General features: G+C 30.4%; 1 protein-coding gene across 6 annotated transcripts in view; it reads right to left on the reverse strand.

The window, feature by feature from the left end:
- Nucleotides 1-19,514, reverse strand: part of mahj (LisH and WD40 domain-containing protein mahjong) — a 100,080-nt gene that overhangs the window by 57,365 nt on the left and 23,201 nt on the right. For all 6 annotated transcript variants that reach the window (XR_013011990.1, XR_013011991.1, XM_076447945.1 and 3 more), the window contains exons 7-19: nt 18,109-18,297; nt 14,488-14,700; nt 13,714-13,815; nt 12,945-13,103; nt 10,675-10,715; nt 9,909-10,047; nt 8,108-8,320; nt 7,578-7,744; nt 7,013-7,132; nt 6,054-6,156; nt 5,215-5,334; nt 472-543; nt 11-92 (exon numbers count right to left, since the gene is read on the reverse strand). Coding sequence is in view for 4 of the 6 variants with exons in the window: in XM_076447945.1 (XP_076304060.1) it covers nt 11-92; nt 472-543; nt 5,215-5,334; nt 6,054-6,156; nt 7,013-7,132; nt 7,578-7,744; nt 8,108-8,320; nt 9,909-10,047; nt 10,675-10,715; nt 12,945-13,103; nt 13,714-13,815; nt 14,488-14,700; nt 18,109-18,297 (1,720 nt within the window). In the remaining 2 variants the exon portion in view is untranslated. The remainder of the gene's footprint in view (nt 1-10; nt 93-471; nt 544-5,214; nt 5,335-6,053; nt 6,157-7,012; nt 7,133-7,577; nt 7,745-8,107; nt 8,321-9,908; nt 10,048-10,674; nt 10,716-12,944; nt 13,104-13,713; nt 13,816-14,487; nt 14,701-18,108; nt 18,298-19,514) is intronic.

Below are 19,514 nucleotides of genomic sequence, written 5' to 3' on the forward strand. Positions count from 1 at the left end.
ACATATTTACCTTGTAACTGTCCACTGGTCAGAAGTGGAAGTTTACCTATAATTTGTTTGAATGTTTCACTGCGAGATAATCCACAGAGGGCCTGCAAATATTTATGTTAGAGTATAATAGTTTCAAAGAGCATGATATAACTGCTTTTATAAACAGTTTTTGAAACTTGATAGATGAAAGCACTTATACCATTAAAGAGAAAAAAATCATTACCATTCACTGATACACATTTTTGTTTCTTTTTTATACTTTGTACATTAAAATATGAAAATTCAGTGAAATTATCATATTTGCAATAACCTAAATTAGAATTTATTAAATAACTATAGCCATAACAAAATTATTATATATTGAGTTCCATCACAAGTATAACCACTTAGAAATAGAAGTTATATTCTGTTTTGTAGGTACAAAAAAATTCTTATACTATACGCTTAGGTGTCAAAAGAAATCCTGTTTAAATTACCCACTTTACAAGCTAATGTTCGAATTGAATCTGCATCTGTGATAGGAGCTTTAACAGTCAGTAAATTCAACAGGATCTGTTAAAAAAAAATGCAAGTTTTAAAACACAGAATATGCAAGATATATTTTAATGAAACAAACAAATTAGCTATAAAGCTGTGAGATACTGAAGCAGATAAAATACTTTTATCTAATGCATTGCTGTATATGTAAAAATGTGAAGAATGTATGATCTGCTCAATCATCTTCATTTGCTAGGATACAACAAAAATGAACAATATAACAATTTAAAAACAAGGGCAAATGGAAGGTCACTTTGATTTGCTTAAGCAATTCTATATGTGCCACACTACCAAATACAAAAAACATAATTATAAAATATATTATTTTCAGTCCTAAATAATGTTTGTTATAATTGTATACAGTTCTTATTGTTATGTGATGGTTGCACTGGTTGTCCTGTGGTAATTTTTACATACACCTCTGTTTAAGTTAAACCAAGTCTGTTTCTGCTGAATATTGATATCACACACCCAGAAACATCTGCTTGAACTATAATATTACTTTTAATACATCACAGGTTTACTCTGCTTCTTAGAAAAGGTGAAGAGTCCAAAGAGCACAATCACACATTGTTTCCATAAGAAAATGACAATAAATCTTTGGGTAACAGAACTAAATGTCTCAAGTTCAGAAAATCAAGCCATATATATATATATATATATATATATATTTTTTTTAGGTTTTTTAGCCCTTAAATAAATTTGTTTGTACATATCACACAGATGTTAGAGGTAACTATGACTCTCTTAACCCTGTTCACTAAATAAGTGTGAAAGTCAAAAAACCTAAAGGAATTTTTAAAATTTATTTATAGCTCAGTCTGTACTCCTTATAGTTTCCATACTATAACTTTTAATACATTTTGTGTATCTTCCAAAACCTAGCAGACTATTAATAAACATTTTACACAAAAACCAGACTTTGTAATAAAGTATTTTTGACTAAAAATTTGTCAATGAAAATAGATATTTCTATACACTTGTCCAAGTGCTAAATGATTTTCACTTTAGGATTAAAAAATACTTTTTCTCTAAAACCTTCACATTTTATTTGTGTAATCTCTAAAATATATTAAATAAATTTCAGATTTTTTTTCAGTAAAACTTTACTTTATCAGTTATTTACCTACACTATCTTTATACAAGGATGGTCAATCTGACTGAGCTTGTAACTATGAAAAAAATCTAAATTACTATTTTACTTTTATTTGTTTATTGTAAATAACTTTGAACTTGTATTGGTATACATCAGTTTACACTTAAGTATCTTTTAACACTGTAACTACTATTCACATCATTATAAATTGTAACTTAATTGTCAAGCATGCACCTTGGAAGCATTCCCTGTGAAATTTTTTTATTACATTAACATTATTTATTTCACCTAATCTACCATTAATTACTTTTATAAAAATAAGTAAAGAATATAGTTGAAAAACAAGAAAAAGTACTTACCTGGTTCTTCATTTTTTTCATGTCAATTGATATTAACCATTAACCCTATTTTTTTTTTCATTTCAATGGTAGTACTGCACTAAAGTTTCTTACTTAATTAAATAAACACAGAATAATAATGTCCAAAAAGCAGCCAATGTCTCATTACCATAACAATTATTCTGGTTTTGTAACTATGCGACAAGAGCTGTAAAGTTTCATCTAATCTCATCAATATGCTTCCCATGGGAATAAAGCTCAAACTGAAAGAAAAAATTTACAATCCTCTTTACAGAAAACAACACAATGGAATACATCATTTGATGGATGAAAGCTCTAGCTTTCTATCAGTTATAAATAATACAGTATTGAATGTTCAAGAGAACTACTGGTAATTTCTGAAATAGGAGATGGTAAATGTGGGTGTGACAACTGAAGTCTGGTTGTATATTTTATGACACTGTAATCATATAAAAAGCTGAAGGCTAAGAAAATTGTGCTTTGCCTGACCAATGAAGATATAATCAAAAATTTGTGTTAAATTTCATACTTCTTGGAAGGGTAGTAAGGAACTTCAAGAACAAATGTCACAATTCACACTCTAGGAGAAGTTGTTTTTTTGAAGTATTGTCTTATAAAATTAAGAACTTAAAACTTATATGTTACTAAAATACAGATTATTAGCCATGTTTTTTTTATGTTGTATTTATTGGAATACTAAGGGAAGAAAGTAGTTTCATTGAATTTTTAATTTAAGTCATTAAAACCTTAAAAACTAAGCTTGCAGTACACATATATGTCTGTAATCTGTAACCTGACCTTCTAGCCTCTACTGAAAACATTTAGAATATACAATATATTTTGATGTTAGCCTGTTTTGTTTTGTTTTAAATTTAATTCATAGTACTAGTCAAACATCAAATGTTCTTGAAATGTAAGAATTAATACTGATAAATGTATTACTTTTATCTTCACAAACAGTGGCAAGACTTTAGCTTTAATTAACAATACAAGTTTGTTGTACACAAAATACCAGATGTGTTTATAAAGTATCTGTACTAAAAGTAATGTGTCAATTGACACAGCCATTCTGACTAGAATCTAATAAACTGTAGTACAATGTGTGTCCATGTAAAAAATGAAACTTTTTTTTCCCATCATACAGTTTACATTTTGCACTATCATAATCTAAAGAACCTCATATGTGCATACCTACAACAATTATCAGTACCCCTATGTACTGTATTTGGTATTTTCTCTACTCTAACATTAACTCTTTCATAACAGGTTGGGTATAATCTACCCAGCGCATAACCACAAAAGTATCCATGAGAGTAATTATACTGACTATTAATAATGTATGCATACAAAATTTGCAGGTTATTAGTAAACAACACAAGGCTTTTATATACAAAACTAGGTTTTTATATTAAATATTAAAATATTTTAATTAAAGAATTTTCTCTTAAATTTTTTTCTTTGAGAATGTTGACTATTCAGCATACAGAGTAATTTTCATTTTAAGGTAAAAAGTGCTTTTATGCATCACAAAGTTTTAAAATTTTAAATGTGAAATCCTTATAACCTCCACATAATGATCAAGTGCTTTTAAGAAAAAAACTGTTATTTTCACCATTAAACTTGAATCTCTGTACGTGTTTGATAGATTTGACCAGTCTTGTAACCACCATAAAAAATTCGAAAATATAAATTGTGCTTTTTTCTTTCTAGAATGACTACAGGTTATAACCCACAAACACAAATGTTTAATCTGAATTGCTTAAATGTCATACCATTAAAAATTTATATAATTATTTTTATTATATTGATCTTTCAGCCATTGCTGGCTAAGGTAGAAGTTACAATGACAAGGTGCATGTGCATGCATGTTGCCATATCCAAGAATGTAAAACTGACATTTAGTCTTTACAAAATCACCTTCTTGGATATGTTTTAGTGGACTAATATTTTATAAAATACAATCACATTTCAGTTTTAGTATATTAGATACATTTCTACATTATCACTGTGTACAAATAAGTTTTAAACTTACTTTTATTAAAGCACAGAACAAAAAGTAAAGATGGAAGGCTAACAATTACTTCTTGTTACAACCTTTGTACTCAGTTGCTGCTTGTCATAGGTTGCTAAGCCTTAAGAAATTTCACAGTTGGAGAACGTTTAAGAAGTAATTTTTTAAGTTTTTTTATATACACATTTGAATAACCAAAAAGTTATAAAGAGTAAATTGACACCATAAATTTCCATTATATAATTTATGAAGTTTAGCAACTAATCAGTATTTGCATCTAAAAAAAAAAAGATTTTGAACAGGCTATACTCATCAGCACGAAGATTTGTCTCAAAAGAAACCGACACCACCATTATATTTGAAAATAGCTAGGAAAACAACTTGTGGGACATTATGAGCTTTACATTAGTTATTTACATATTATATATAAAACACATGCATATAAAGGACTGTTTCCAAATTTGAAGGAGGTGAGCAGGAGGGCCACTGTATTTGATTTAGTACATTAGTGATATTTCATCATATAGAAAAGACTGTTTTTTTATTTTATATCCCACCTTTTAAGTATTGGTTCAAGTTCCTAGTTCATACAAAACTACAGACTTTGTATTTTGACATCACAAACATTTAATCTGAACCAGTGCTGCATTCGACATACCATGTGACACACAAAAATATATGTTTAGGTGTTTCTAAACAGTTACTTTAAATCAAGAAGTTAAATAATGTATATGAAAATTTAAATTGTAATATACAGTTCGACACCAAACCTAGTTCAAACATAGTTCAATAAAATTTTGAATACAAGCCAACCAACTCGATGACATGGCCTTTGACCCCCGACCCATTAGAGTTAACTGCCTCAAAACTAAGAGTAAGGTAAAGTTAAAAAAGTGATAATTACGACATCAAATGGTACTTCATAAAAGGTTGTCACTTGCATACTTTGATCTTTATCTGCACTCATAAGGTAAAAAATTTTATTAAAAATCTGTTACTTTATGTTAGCAATTAATCAACACACTTTTTACAATGAAGTATAGGATTTTTTTTTTACTGGGATCAGTTTTATTGTAATAAAACAAGTTAAACATGGGGAATCAGGTTGAAAAGAATAGTACAGTGAGAAAAAAAGTCAAGTACAAGAATACCTTACAAAACTTAATAATGTACCTTAATAAGCTAAATTATTTTCCCTCAATCTCGTCAGTAAAACTTACCATTATTCCATTGTTTACTCGTACACAGTTCCACATTTTACTAAGCAGATCTTCCCCGCTTCTCATAGCTGACTTTTTTTTTGTACTTCCACCTATTATACGACCGACAGTACCTCCAAGCTGTTGCATAATAACAAGAAACAACTAAAAACTCAAGTAAACAATATTGAAATAGTAGCTATGTAGCTACTTTTATGTTGATACTACAACACATATTTTAGTTTTAAAAATATACTTGACATTAATCCACTAGCCTCACCTCTCCAAATAAAAGAGAAAAAGGTTTAATATGTATTTAAAAACAAAATAAGCCTCCTGCCAAAAATATTTTTTTCATTTTCTGGTTGCAAGAACATAGTAATCAAGTTTGTATTTCAAGATGATTTTCTGTTACAAATGTAATTTCAATAAAAATATTTTTCAATACAAAACTATTGAAAAACTATAAAACAATTAAAAAAAAAGAAAATTAAAGGCTCTAAACTTGAAACATTTGCAGGGAAGTTAAAAACAAACAAAACAATATTTAATACATATAATGTTTGAAGAAGTGTAATAAATACTTAACTCATGAATTTTCTTTATAAATATATAAAATTAAGAGGTCTTAATTGTCCAAACTAACACTAATGTTTGTAATGTACAATCACATTTTCTAAAGACTGCATACCTTGTAAATAATGTACATTTATAATTACTTCTTTCTTTAGATTTTGATAATGTAATTTAATTTTTTTGTTTAACTTAAAAACTCTAATTTCGTGTTTTGCCATTTTGTTTTTGCTTTCTACCATATATTTTACACCTGTAAAGCATTCTGAGTTGTCACAATGGCTTACCCTCGAGACAGGACCACAAACACAGTTGATTATCACATTTAAAGCTGAGCGCTGGACATCAGGGTCACTGATTCTTTCACCTTTTGCACAAGCAAGAACAATACTGAAAGACAAAATGCTAAAATTGTACACTACATACCATTATTTACTAATAACATTGTTTCATCATACTGCCTAATTTGTCACTAATTATTTATAAGTGCAACACAGTTACAAAATGGTGTAGTTTTTTTTCTGTAATGGAAATCACTGATAGAGAATTCAAGTGGAGATACAGTAATTAATACCTATGATTAAGTAATTTTAATTATAATAAAATTAATGTTTTTATCTTGTATACAGATTAATTATTTTTCCTTTATGTTTTTTCAATTCATGCTTCTATCAAATAATATAATAAAGTAAAACAAGTGCTAACAATAATTGTAATCAACCTAATTACGAAATATCTCTTTATATCTTTATATATGTGAAAGAAAAAATAACACAGAATTTAAAATATTTGAACAGTGCAAAATAATAAAACATGCTAATACATTTTAATTGTTAATACTTAGGTTGTTTAGATTTCTTCATTACCACTATGTTAAAAACAAAATTTGTTATTATACTTCCAATATCAGTCTGTAATAGAAAAAAAAACTTCATAGAATTTCAGGTCTCAAACATAATGAAAACATTTATTTTCTCTCATTTTACTTGTGCACAACACACAGTCTTGGATTCTGTGATAGTCACGTGATTTTATGACTGTTTCTTTTGGTATTTATATAGGTGTCTTTCCCTCTCTCACCATACTTAGTCTGTTTACCAAGGAGTTTCTCACATATTTTGTTGAAAAAAAAATAACATGAAGATACTAAGCTGCAAATGATAGTAACTTTCTTTTATGAACCTGTTTAAAAAAAGCAGAATGGAAACTAAAATGACAAAACATTAAGAACTTCTTTTATACCTACCTCATTCCTACAGTATTCTGGTTGTCTGCAAGGTGAACACTCTCACAAAGAGCAAGTTGTGCTTTTGGGGTTACTGAACACACTGTGAGAACATCTAGAGCACTACGAACCGTCTCTGCTCTACATAAATAAAGCGTTTTATAACAAACACTTTAAAAAATTGAAAGTAAAAATTATTTAATGTTTTTACAAAAAATGTGTTTGTTCAAAAACATTAAAACAGAAGAATTCTAAAATGAACAATGAAAACAAGATAAAAAACCACTTCTTCTACATCTAAAGATGTGCTAATCACTACATCAACCAGATTCCCAACACAAGATAGTCAAACTTTAAATATTCAATAAACTGTGTGAAAGATGTCTCATCAGAAAGAAATAATGAACTAATAATCATACCTCTATATGTAGAAAAACTGTAAAATGTCTATTTATGAATATACATTATGAATAACCTAATAAAGTTTATATAAAAAAGGTAGTTTACAATAAAGTAATTAAAGATATAAATACATGAATAAAAATATTATCTAAAGCACATAAAAAAGTACATGTATAGTCCCAACCTGCCAGAATAGTTCCATTCATAAGACATTGCAATAAGCTGCAATAACAGGGGGACACCTCCTAACCTAAGAAGTTCATCTACAGGTTGCCATCTCATCCTCAATGGCATCAACTCCATCAATGTATCAATGTTTTCTTGAATTGCTTCTGAGCTGTATCTTGCTGCCTGTATTTTAAAGGCAAGAAAAGAGAACAATATTTTCAAAGTTTGAATAAATACTTTAAACCTAAGTTTTACAAAATTATCTGACAACTGAGTTTCAGTAGTACTTATTTTTATCAATCCATTTTCACCCTGCATAAATACTGTGCATTTTTAACAAACAGTTTATCTTAATTTTACAACACCTAATGATATAAGTATTGACAATACTTTATCACAACAGAACTTTTTAAGTTGTAAATTGCTCTTTATGGTGGCCCAACATTATTTTGACATATTTACACTGCTAGACATTTGGTTTCAATACCTGTGATGGACAGAGATTAGTGTGTAGCTTTATGCTTAATTACAAACAAACCAACTTACCTTGTAAGGGGGAACTGTTGGTTGTAGCGTTCCTCCTTCACTACGAGAATGTGAACGTCTTTGACGCTCAGCCTCAATACCTAAGTGAGCTTCATAATAACGTTTCAAGGCTACACAAACATGTCTTGCAGCCTGTCGACTGGCAAATACTTGTTCATCATTGAGCAGGGGTTGAGCATTTGGATCAACCACTAATATGTCTAAGGTGCTCATCTAAGTACAAGAAAACTTAATTAACACTGTAAAGCAATAAAAAATTTACAGGTTAATATAAAAAGAGATAATTCCAAATTAATACCTGAATATACAAGTATACAAATTAATATACTAATTTAATTTTAAAACATAGTATACTGCCTTGTTAAAATAAATTTAATAAATTACATTACATTTTTAAGGATTTTACACATAAAAACCACTTAGGTAATGATATAATGAACTGAGTGGTGCTTCTGCAATATTTTAATTTTAGCTTTTAAAAAGAAACATACAAGTTGTATTTCAAATATTCATAGCTACTGGTAAAACAAAAAACATATCATGGTTAAATCTTTACAAAATTTTAGTTAAAAGAACAGCAACTAGACTTTCTAATGTTTTGGCTACAAAATTATGTCAAGTTATTTTCATCTATAAAAATTATCTAAAATATTGAAACTGATTTTAATGAGAAAGCACTAAACTAATTATGAGTATACATTAATGTTTTGAAGGGGAGGAGCTAATGACTGACAGAATACATCACTTGAACATTAATATTAGTTAGCATAGTACGACACCTCTTAGGATGAAAATCATAGGTTGGAATAAAATAGTAGTAATTTGTACTTATAACTTAAACACAAGTGTGTATTTTTAGTGTTTTTTAGTCAATCACTAACTCACAATCCTGGCTGTAATAGCATGAAGTAATTGCCTATTGATCTAAGTATATTTTGTTTTGTCTATAATTTTCTTCTGGAAAACAAAATATTTTTACCATATGCAAGAGATCATAAATACTGTGAACCTGTGTGTGTGTGTGTGTGTGCACGCACAACATATTTCATATCTCAACAATTATAAAAACTTAGTTTCATATAATACTTTCAAAAGATCATAGGAAGACAAGAATTAATAATTAAAATCCAGAAAAATATAAACATTGTTTTTTAAAAACCAAAATTGCCAGATTTACAGCACTGTGTATGCTAACTATAGTTACACCAAAATGAAAAATCCTTTATTTAGTATAATGAAAGTTGGTCAAAATAATAAAGCAATGAGTTTAATGGAATAATATTCACTTGTCAGAAATTATTTGTTACTCTCACATTTAATGCACACACCCACATGCACAAGTGTCTATTTCCCTTTCCATTTTCAAAATAAAGGTCGAAGCACTTAAAAGTTTAATATTATTACACATACATGTAGCTTTTATGTACACTGAAAAAAAGAACCATAAAACTGTTGACAAGACAACCATTCCAAACATATATAACAGCTAAAAATATTTCAAACAAATGTTTTTATAATAAAGGAACTACATTTTACATATTACCTTTCAAGATAAAAATGATGTGAACAGATCCTTTCATCATTACATATCAATAAGTTGGTGATGATGAATGTTTGCAAGCTTAAACATATTATACTTTTACTTTATTGGAAGATAAGGATCTGAGAATATATTCTAAAATCTTGCTTTTAGCCTATTGCTATGGGTTTTCCTATTGACTGGGTCAAATGACATGTAATTACGTTTGAAGTCGCATTGAAAATTTTACTGAACTTGTTGCAGTTACTCAAGTCTACTTACCACATTGAAAAGTTTCCTTAAACCATCCTGGGCATCAAATAAATCAAGAATAACCCGAAATGCAAAGCTAAGACTGAAGAACATTGTGGCATTGTACCGACTAGAATCATGGGAACATTCCAAGAGCCAAAGGGAATATCTGAAAGTCAAGTTGTATGATACAATAAACCCAAAATTTACTACTCAATACAATAAATTGTATATTAAGAATATTAAGTCCCAAGGAACACTGTGTTAAACAAATATGTTATTTATTATAGACAATAAATTTCATGGTGAAAGAAACATAAAAGCATACAAATGTGTAAAGAAATTCTCATCAAATAAAATAATTTCGAAATTTGACAGTTTACCAGAATAGCTTTCAACAGTATCAAATATTTACTTAACATAAATCCATTTGTCAAGTTTTCAAAAACAGTTTCATTTTTGACAATATAACAAATGAAAATATTCAGGTGTTAAAAATGAATTACACATATACAATGAAAACAACTTTGTCATAATAGCCATTAAATGCTAGTCTAGAGTCATTTCCTTTATACCAACTTCTCTCCCAAATATATGCTGAAGACCTAGTACATACCTTTTACTCAGTATATACTGCTGTAACATTTATAAATAGATTTAATATTATGAATTATTTCTTGGAACACATGTATCCACAAAAATCACAAAATACTTTTACATCTCAAGAATAAGTTAAAAAAAATAAACTAAAGAATAATACAATATTCTTGGCATTTTCATATAAACAACAACATACCTGACTAATTCAGAAAGAATATGTTGAGGTAAGAGACATACCTGTTAAAATTAATAAATAAATTAATATTTCTTCCAAAACACACACATCACAATTTTCAGCAACTGCATATCCTCACAAATCGCGAATGATAATAGTTTCACAATTGATATATATGATTAATGAAAGTATTCAGTTTGCTTTATGCTTAAGTGAAACGAAAATATTTATTCACCACTGTGAAACTTTTCCTAAGAACTTTAGCATTTCTATTAGAAAATAACCTAAAAAGTATGACAATTATCAAGTAAAATTATCAAAAGGCATTACATAAAATAACTAGAAGATTACTTGGTACAGCTCATACCTTTGCAACACAGCATTTATCATATTTTGCCTTAAGAAAAATACAAAGTTGTGTCTGTATGTCTGTCTTTATCAATGAAGATGGACCAATTTTGGCAGAATAATTAGGAATAATATTCTACGTGTCCACCAAGTTTCATCAAAATCTGATCATTTTTGACTGAATAATAGAGCAAAAATAATCTGAAAAATCAGTCTCTGTGTTAACAGACAGCAGTTTTATATATAACAATGCTGCAACTTTCACCTCCAAAAGCAAATCACTTCTAAGGTCATAGCCCAGCTATATACCAATTTTCATCCAAATCTATTCAGTTGTTTTCAACAAATCTTGTTGCAAACACACACAAGAATGAAAACATAACCTTGCTTACCTTCAGTGTTGGAGGTAATAATGAAACTTAAGACAAAAATTAAACTTAATTAAAGCTCAACAAGAAACTTCAGGAACTACTAGTTAAATGAAGACTTATAATAAACTTCATAAATCAAGTTCAAAACTGATTTTCACTGGTTTTGTCTTCTAAATTCAGACTTTTGTTTTCTGTTACTGTAATTTTTCTTTGTGATTATTTAATTTGTGCATTATGAAAATATCCTTAATTTTGATACACAAGCTCTGTCCATACCTCGAACTCTTAATAATAGGCAGCTTGTAAATCTTTTGTTCAGGTAGTGTATTGTTTTACATATACTGTATAATATTTGAGATGAGAATAATGCTCTGTGAGAGACATGGGGAGCTGGTGTTTTCCCCCAATAAAGTGGTTTGCCCCTTGAATAGTCAGAGATAAGCTCTCTCCCTTCAGCCATTTGAGGAGGCTAAACCTTCTCAAGCCTTTTTAACATGCCAACCCTGTCCTTAATCTTAAAAGTTCAATCTGTTGTTGGCTCATCACACCTTCATGATACAATCCATGAAGTGTTTCAGTTATTACCCACTGAGTTCCTGGTATTTCTTTTACAAGGCATGGGCAGCTTATTCTGTATGACTTTTGTTTTTATAGCACATAGGAAAAAGATATTTGTAGGTAATCAAATAACATTGTAATAACAAAAATCCTTTGATAGACCTGATTAATCTCCTTAACCAACTTGTAAGTAAAAAAAAAAAAGACAATTTCTGCATTTATTCTGTTCATAAAGAAAACATTATTGCCAGTTATTTTACTAAAGAATTATGTGAAGAAATACAATCTAGAAAATACTAATTTATCACTATTGAATGCTACAGCTGACTCTTACATTAATGAAGTCAACACCTCTAAAATACCAATGAAATTTCATTTTGTTTAGCTTATGTAAGGGTAGGGGTAAAAGTCATGACCTATTACAGAATGAAGCTTGTAGTATTATGTACTTCGTGTCAGTTATCAACCAATCCTTTCATCCTACATTGCTGATTTAGCAACAATTCATTGTGGAGTAAAAACCAGATGTAGTATTCAAGGATATGCAAAAAAACTGCAGAAATGCAATTTGGAGATTCTAAGTCATTATATATACACAATATCCAAAAATATGTTTATTCTTTACTTGAACATTACTTTGCATTCTGACTTGTCAGTCTGCTTAAAGCTGGTATCATCAACTTAAAGAATATCTTTAGTACAAATACCTTTTTAACTCAACTCATTTTTTGTGTACAGGAGACTTGTACATTTTACTAAATACTTAAAAACATTTAAAAAGTCCGTTTATGGGCTAAGCTTTTAAGTTCAGTCAGACAGAATAATTTTAATGCAGTGTTCTAACATTAATCTTAAGGATTAGGTATATTCCATACAACTACAAAACAAAGTTTCATTGTCATACATATATTATTATTTTTCTTTTTATTTCAAATTATATGTATTCTGACCTATGCTGCAAACAACTATAATTAAGTAATCTTACGAAAGAACTTAACACAAATATGAACATACCCTTTCCATAGCATCTTCACTGTATGCCAAGTAATACAGACAGACAGATACTCCAGTGGCAGCGACAGATGGTCGGTAAACCTGGAGCAGCTTCTGAAGGCCTCCCACATTAATAAATTCTATTGAAAACTTCTTGTGACAGAGCAATGCTGCTAAGTACTGCAGATAAGTTCACACAGCATGAGATATTTTTAACACACAACAATTTATAAGTATACATGTTATATCCCTTATAATCAACACTATTTTAAAGTACAGACAGTGAAATAACCCCCCACCCATACACCCAAAAAAAAATCCAGAGTCATGGTGTCCAACTCCAAAACAGTTCTGAAGTTGATCTATTTATACCCTGAGGCTAATGAAAAAATCTGAATTTTATTTATGATATTAAAACTGTAGGAGAGCATTATCTCCTGAAATATACTTTATATCAACAAAATAGTAAATATAGTTAGTTAAGAATTATAAGAAGTATTGAAATAACCATATACTTGTATTTACAAAAAATCAGTGTGGTTGTTAATTGTAATAGATGTTACAGTATGTTGCAAACTGCAACAAATATTAAAACAAAGAATTTTTGTACATTTGACAAACAAATTCCTAGACATAAATTAATAAAAGCTTCTATCAATTGCATATTAAGATAAAGGCTAGACAAAAATAAAAAGCTTTTACAAGTTGCAGATGATGATATTCTAATATTACCAGAAAATGCAACAAAGGTAAATCTAAACAAATTGATATATTACAACATGAAACATACCTTGAGAGCTTCAAAGGCTAATCTTACATCACTGATCTCCTTGAGATTAATGTAGTGAAGAATAAGAGACATGGCATTGTGTTCAAACACGTAGCTTAAGAGCTAAAAATGAAACCATTAAGCATTAACGAATTATCCAAACAAACAAAGCTCTTATGAGTTCACTGTCCAACTAAATAATTATTAAAATAAACTTTCAACACACTCACTGATACGTTTCTATGGAAGAGCAGATAATTTTATACTAATCTTACATAAAGAAAAAGTCTCTTAACAACTAGCAATGCTTATCTTCACCCTATATGAAGATAAGGATATGCAAAATCTCCTTGCATATGTAACTGGATCTGTGTGTATAAACCCAAACAGACTGATGTACACAAGACAGGAAGTTAGCATGGAACAGTCCTCCCCAAATTTGGTTGAGATACAAAACTGGAATTTGGATTATTTTAAAGCATTTTTTATAATGGGAAGATGAGGCAGTTTTACAGTTTTTGGTTAATAACTCTGTAAAGTGTGATTGGATTTGTAAAAATTTCATTAGCACATTAAGGTTTAGACTCCTCATCATGCTACACAAAAAATTACGAGGATCATTCTGGACCTGAGAGGGATTTTCTGAGTTTTCAAAAGTAAGTTTTTAGGCAATATAAATGCATGCAATCTAAGGAGTTGTGAGGTTAGGGTATGCTATTCCTCTGATTGCTCTTGTTTTTTCATGGAATTTACATACTAACAAGAAACGTCTAACAATCTAAAGTCCAGACTTACATCCTGATATTCCCCTATTGGTGTGAGGTACTGCAAAATAAATCGCTGCTGCATTTCCAGGGTCAAGGGAAACATCTGAAAGGAACCTATCATATAAGGTTCAAGATCTGCCCAACTACTGTTAGAACATTCTCCCAATGATGCTGAAGGCCCAACTGTTTGGTCACTGATAGCCAATGAAACAGTAGAATTGCTGGGTGACAATCCAATATTCTGTCAAAAAAAACATAGAAAATATTTCCAATTACTTCAAATGTCAGATCAAATTCAAATTTGCCATAAACACAAGAGTTAATATTATTCATATTAAAACAAACAGATTAAATAAATTTTATATCACTAAAGCCCATATCATGTTCAATATTCATATGAATCATGATTAGCACTGCTGGTTTCTTTTTTAATAAAGAATTAACATAAACTTTACCTATACTTCTCAAATGTTAATAATATTTTACATTTTAAAAACAGATAGTTATTTTCCAACACTGAAACTAACAAATACTTACCTTATTTCATATATGCAGCTGTTCTCATTCAGTGATGTCTTCTTTATGAAAATAAGTTTTCACATGGCACAAGCCTTGATTCTCACATAACCCATGATCAATATGGTTCAACCATATCTCTCACGTAACTTATGATGCAATAATCCTCCACCAATATGACTGCAACACACTCTCCTGATACATGTGAGTCCCTCTATTCAATTCTACCAGGCAATCACTTTGAGATTAGGCAAAAAAGAAAGCATTAGAGTTCAACGGGGAGAAAGGGTGAGAAGAGAGTAAGAGATAAGAATCTATCAGAAATATATTTTCAGTATAAGAAACTAATAACTTCATATACAATCCATTAACTCCTGCACTGAATAGGAGTAGGGATGTATGCAATGAAAAGAAATAAATATCCTTCAAAAGTGACCAAAAAACATTCTTGGAGTGTGACCCCAATAAAAGAGGAATACACTTGGGAAACTGCATCACTTCTGTAACAGGTATAGTTTGCACCCTGTGTGGAAATACGTCACATACACAGGTGTAAAGTAAAAACAGCACAACCAAAACAGGTAAAAAACACAGTTGGGTTGGTAACCGAACCACAGTATACTAAAATTCCAATATTGTAAAAGGCTGTAGAAGAATTATCTCCAGACAGGAATGTGGGGAAAGCTAAAAACGTATGTGTCCACAAATATAGAAAAGCTACGGTGCAATGGACCATACATAGTCAGTCAACTCCAGTCCAAAATCAAAGAGCATCGAGAAAAAAAAGCCTACAGCCCCTGGTAAGAGGAGGATCCATCATCTTCACCTCAAGTTAAGTAGAATTGGAGCAAACACTGGTGTATGTGCACAAATTCACAACCAACCACACATCTGGGAACCAAACATCTAATTGACAGTAGGATAAAATATGCCAATGTGGCAGATCACATCCAATTCAAACTCAATCAGGCTGGCACTCCATTGTGCAATTTCAGCTTCATGCAGTGAAAACACTATAAGGTGGTATGAAAGAGTAAGAACCATCACCCCACTCAACATCATCCTCTGGATATGACTGAGCAGAAGCTTGAGCACAATATAATCCTCCAGGTACCACCACACAGAAGTAGATGGCTCTTACAAATGTCTAAGAATCGCACCCTCTAGACAGAACCACACGTAACCTGGGTGGAACATCAACCTCTGGTATCCACTGCACAGAGGTGAAGACCTTAAGGCAAACTGAGTGAAGAAGAGGAAATACAACCAACACATGTGAGAATTTATGCTGATGGGTCCAGCTCTAACCTAAAACCACTCATTGGAAACTTGCATCGAGGTGATGGTAGGATGAGGGATCCTAATCATGGGGTGAGCTTCAACATGACAGATCTACCCCAAGGCAACATCATCCTCTGGATAGGACTGTACAAATGCTGCTGCTTAACAGCAACCTCTGGGTCCCACCACACAAAAAGGGATTACATCTATCAAATATAATCAACCTCCAAGATCCATCATGCAGAAGTGGAGCACATAACCGAAGGACCTCATACCATCCCCACCAACAGAACACCACCATTTAACTCTCTACTGAATGGAAGTAAATGCATTTAAGAGAATTCTCTCCATGGTTCCATCTCAGTGGCTTGGAACTGGAAAATAAGAACTTCCATGCTACATTAGAAGAAGAGGAATAAAACAAAGTGAAAAGTCTGGAGGAACACCAACACCAGAGACAGCATAGCAAGTGACCACAAAAACACTGTTTTGAAAAGCAGGCAAACCCCAATTTATTCAATCAAAGGGACAGCAAGAATAGGCAGCTATCCCCTTCTGCTTTAACATGCAAATCCATGGTTTAGTGAAGTACAGAATGGGCATATTAATGAAGCAAATATATCACAAGAATAAACCTACTAGCAATCTTTTTGAAAATTCCATCTCAACATAGTATTTTATAAGACAAAGTATGTTTTTGGCCATACATTATGGATTTGAGATATGGGAAGCATACTTGGACAGGCAACACTCACCAATGAGTGGGAACTAAATCCTAAATGAGACATGCCCCTAAAGGAAAAAATTATATAAAAAAAGTAACTTAGTCACAGCCACACCAGTTGGAAGGTTGTACTTTGACAAAGAACTAAACAATTATGCAACAAAGATAGTGGGAGATGAACATATGAGGTGGAGGCCACATGTCTGACAAAATAATCTCCTCCAATAGACAATGGAGGTGAGACTCCAAGAAAAGTTGGGTACATGTCCAATTGCAGAGTACACATATAAATCTAAAAGTTCTGGAAAATCTCCAAAAATAAAAAAATGGAGAAAAGAAACCTTAAAAGGAAGTCACAAAGATAATGAGAAAGTGAACAAACCTGTGAAAAAACAGGATCATTTTCAATAATACCTTAACAGCAATAAAACCAAAAAAAGGGATAGGGATAAAAGGGAAAATTGTGACAATCAGGAGTGAAGAAAGAAAATGTATGCCCCAAAGAAATCCTCCTGGGAATAGTGGAGTGCCTCAGAAAGGAAAAGTTTTGGAAAGCATGGCACAGGTCATAAGAAAGAAAAAGAAATTGTTAAAATTCTCCTCATTTTGAAAAGGTTCAGAGAGTGCAGGTGAAATCTGATCATTGTTGGGAGAAAAAGTATGCATCACATAATGATCTCCTGATAAGTGATAGCCAAAAAATCTTCAGTCAAGATCTAAAGCTGATAATGACATTTGAAGTAGCAGTAATAATATCAGAAGTTGTAAAATGTAAACTTTGGCATCCATTATTTGAAAATGAAAAAAAGTCAAAAATAAAGAAACACATAAAAACAAAATAAACGCACATAAATAACAGGAGTGAAAAAGTCTGCACTCGATAACTGCTTATTGAGAAGTGACAGTTTGGTAGAATCAAATAGAGGGAGTTACATGCATCATGTCACTTGTACTTCTGGAAAGTTTTCACATGATGATTTATAAGAAAGACAGCTGAATCACGTTAATCATGGGTACGCAAAAGTTTTAGGATTGTAGCATGCAAAAAACTTTTTATATATAGAAGACAGCATTGAACAAGAATAGATATACCAGCAATTGGAGGTAATGCACCATATCAGAACCAACCTTTTTACTACTGGATGATATATCTTGTGAAGATAAATTTTGAGATTTTTCTTGAGCAGCAGAAAATTCTTTTCCATCCTGGGATTCTTTATTTAAGTGAGCAAATGGTTTGTCAGCAATCACCTGCATTTCTTTCCTCTTTTTTTGTTGAGCACTTAATTCATGAAGCCGATCAAGCATGAGGGGTACCTGGCATTTCCAAAAATAAACCTACACTTACTCACAGTTATCATTATAGATAGTACATTTATCAATTATTTAATATGGCAGAATGATAAAAAAACTTCATCTACACTAAAACTATTTACCACAAAAGTGAATTAAGTTAAAATAATCACAACCTAAATATCTACAGTTAGGTTCTGACATTTATCAGTTTTTATCATAGCCACAAGTGCATAAATCCAAATAATATTATTGAATCCACCACTTACAGACACAAATAATAAATGAATTCAATAAAGCCAATCATCATTATCAACATAAAAATGAAAAAAATACTTAGAAGTTTAAAATTATTACATAATATTTGGTGAAATCATAAAATTATAAGTAGCTTTACAAATTAAACCTGATGTATAAAACTGCATCACTATTATAACTTTTCATCATCAGAATGCTTATGTTACATGCATTTCTCACTTACTAAACAAATCTTTTTTTTCTTCTGATAGGTGTTAAACAAGCTTACTTGCAGTGTGCTATAAAACAATAACAAGTGTATCCCAGAACAGCTGGTACAGTATTAATACTTTTATTGATAATCAGAGAACATTTTGACCATCCTAGTTCATCTTCAGGTTAATAAAGAGAGTATGCAACTGATCGTTGCAAGACACATCTTAGGGATGAGAGCATAAACAAGTACAAAATTGTTGCAGTTGGATGTTAATTATTAATTAGTATAAATATAAATGTCTTTCTTTATATTGGTTTAACTTTGGTTTTCTATGGTTATGTTGTGTTTATTTGAGATGCAGTATTCAGAAACATGTGAAAGTGTTTTTGTTTTTTTTTATTCTAGTTTCCATTTTTCTACTTGTTCCTCCAATATAGAAGTCGTGACAGTTGTTGCACTGTATTTTATGAATTATGTAGATGTTGTGTTTGTCAATGTAGTTTTTATACTACACATTCTGAAATACATTTTTATTTCAAGTGGGTTTCTTGTCATCAAGAATAACAAAGTGTATAATATGAGCTGCAAGAGCCACAACACAAAGAATGAAAAATCATGTTTATGAAACACATTTGTAAAAAAAAAGTTCTTGCATTATTTGTGAAACTTAAGCAAAAGTTATTACTTTTACTTTATTTGACAATCCTTAAGCTATTGACTTTATGTATTGTGACTGTACCAGATTAATCAAGATAATGCATAATATTTTTTATTTATTAAACTAATA

This window comes from Tachypleus tridentatus, chromosome 8 (genome assembly GCF_004210375.1).
Source record: "Tachypleus tridentatus isolate NWPU-2018 chromosome 8, ASM421037v1, whole genome shotgun sequence".
NCBI lineage: Eukaryota > Metazoa > Arthropoda > Merostomata > Xiphosura > Limulidae > Tachypleus > Tachypleus tridentatus.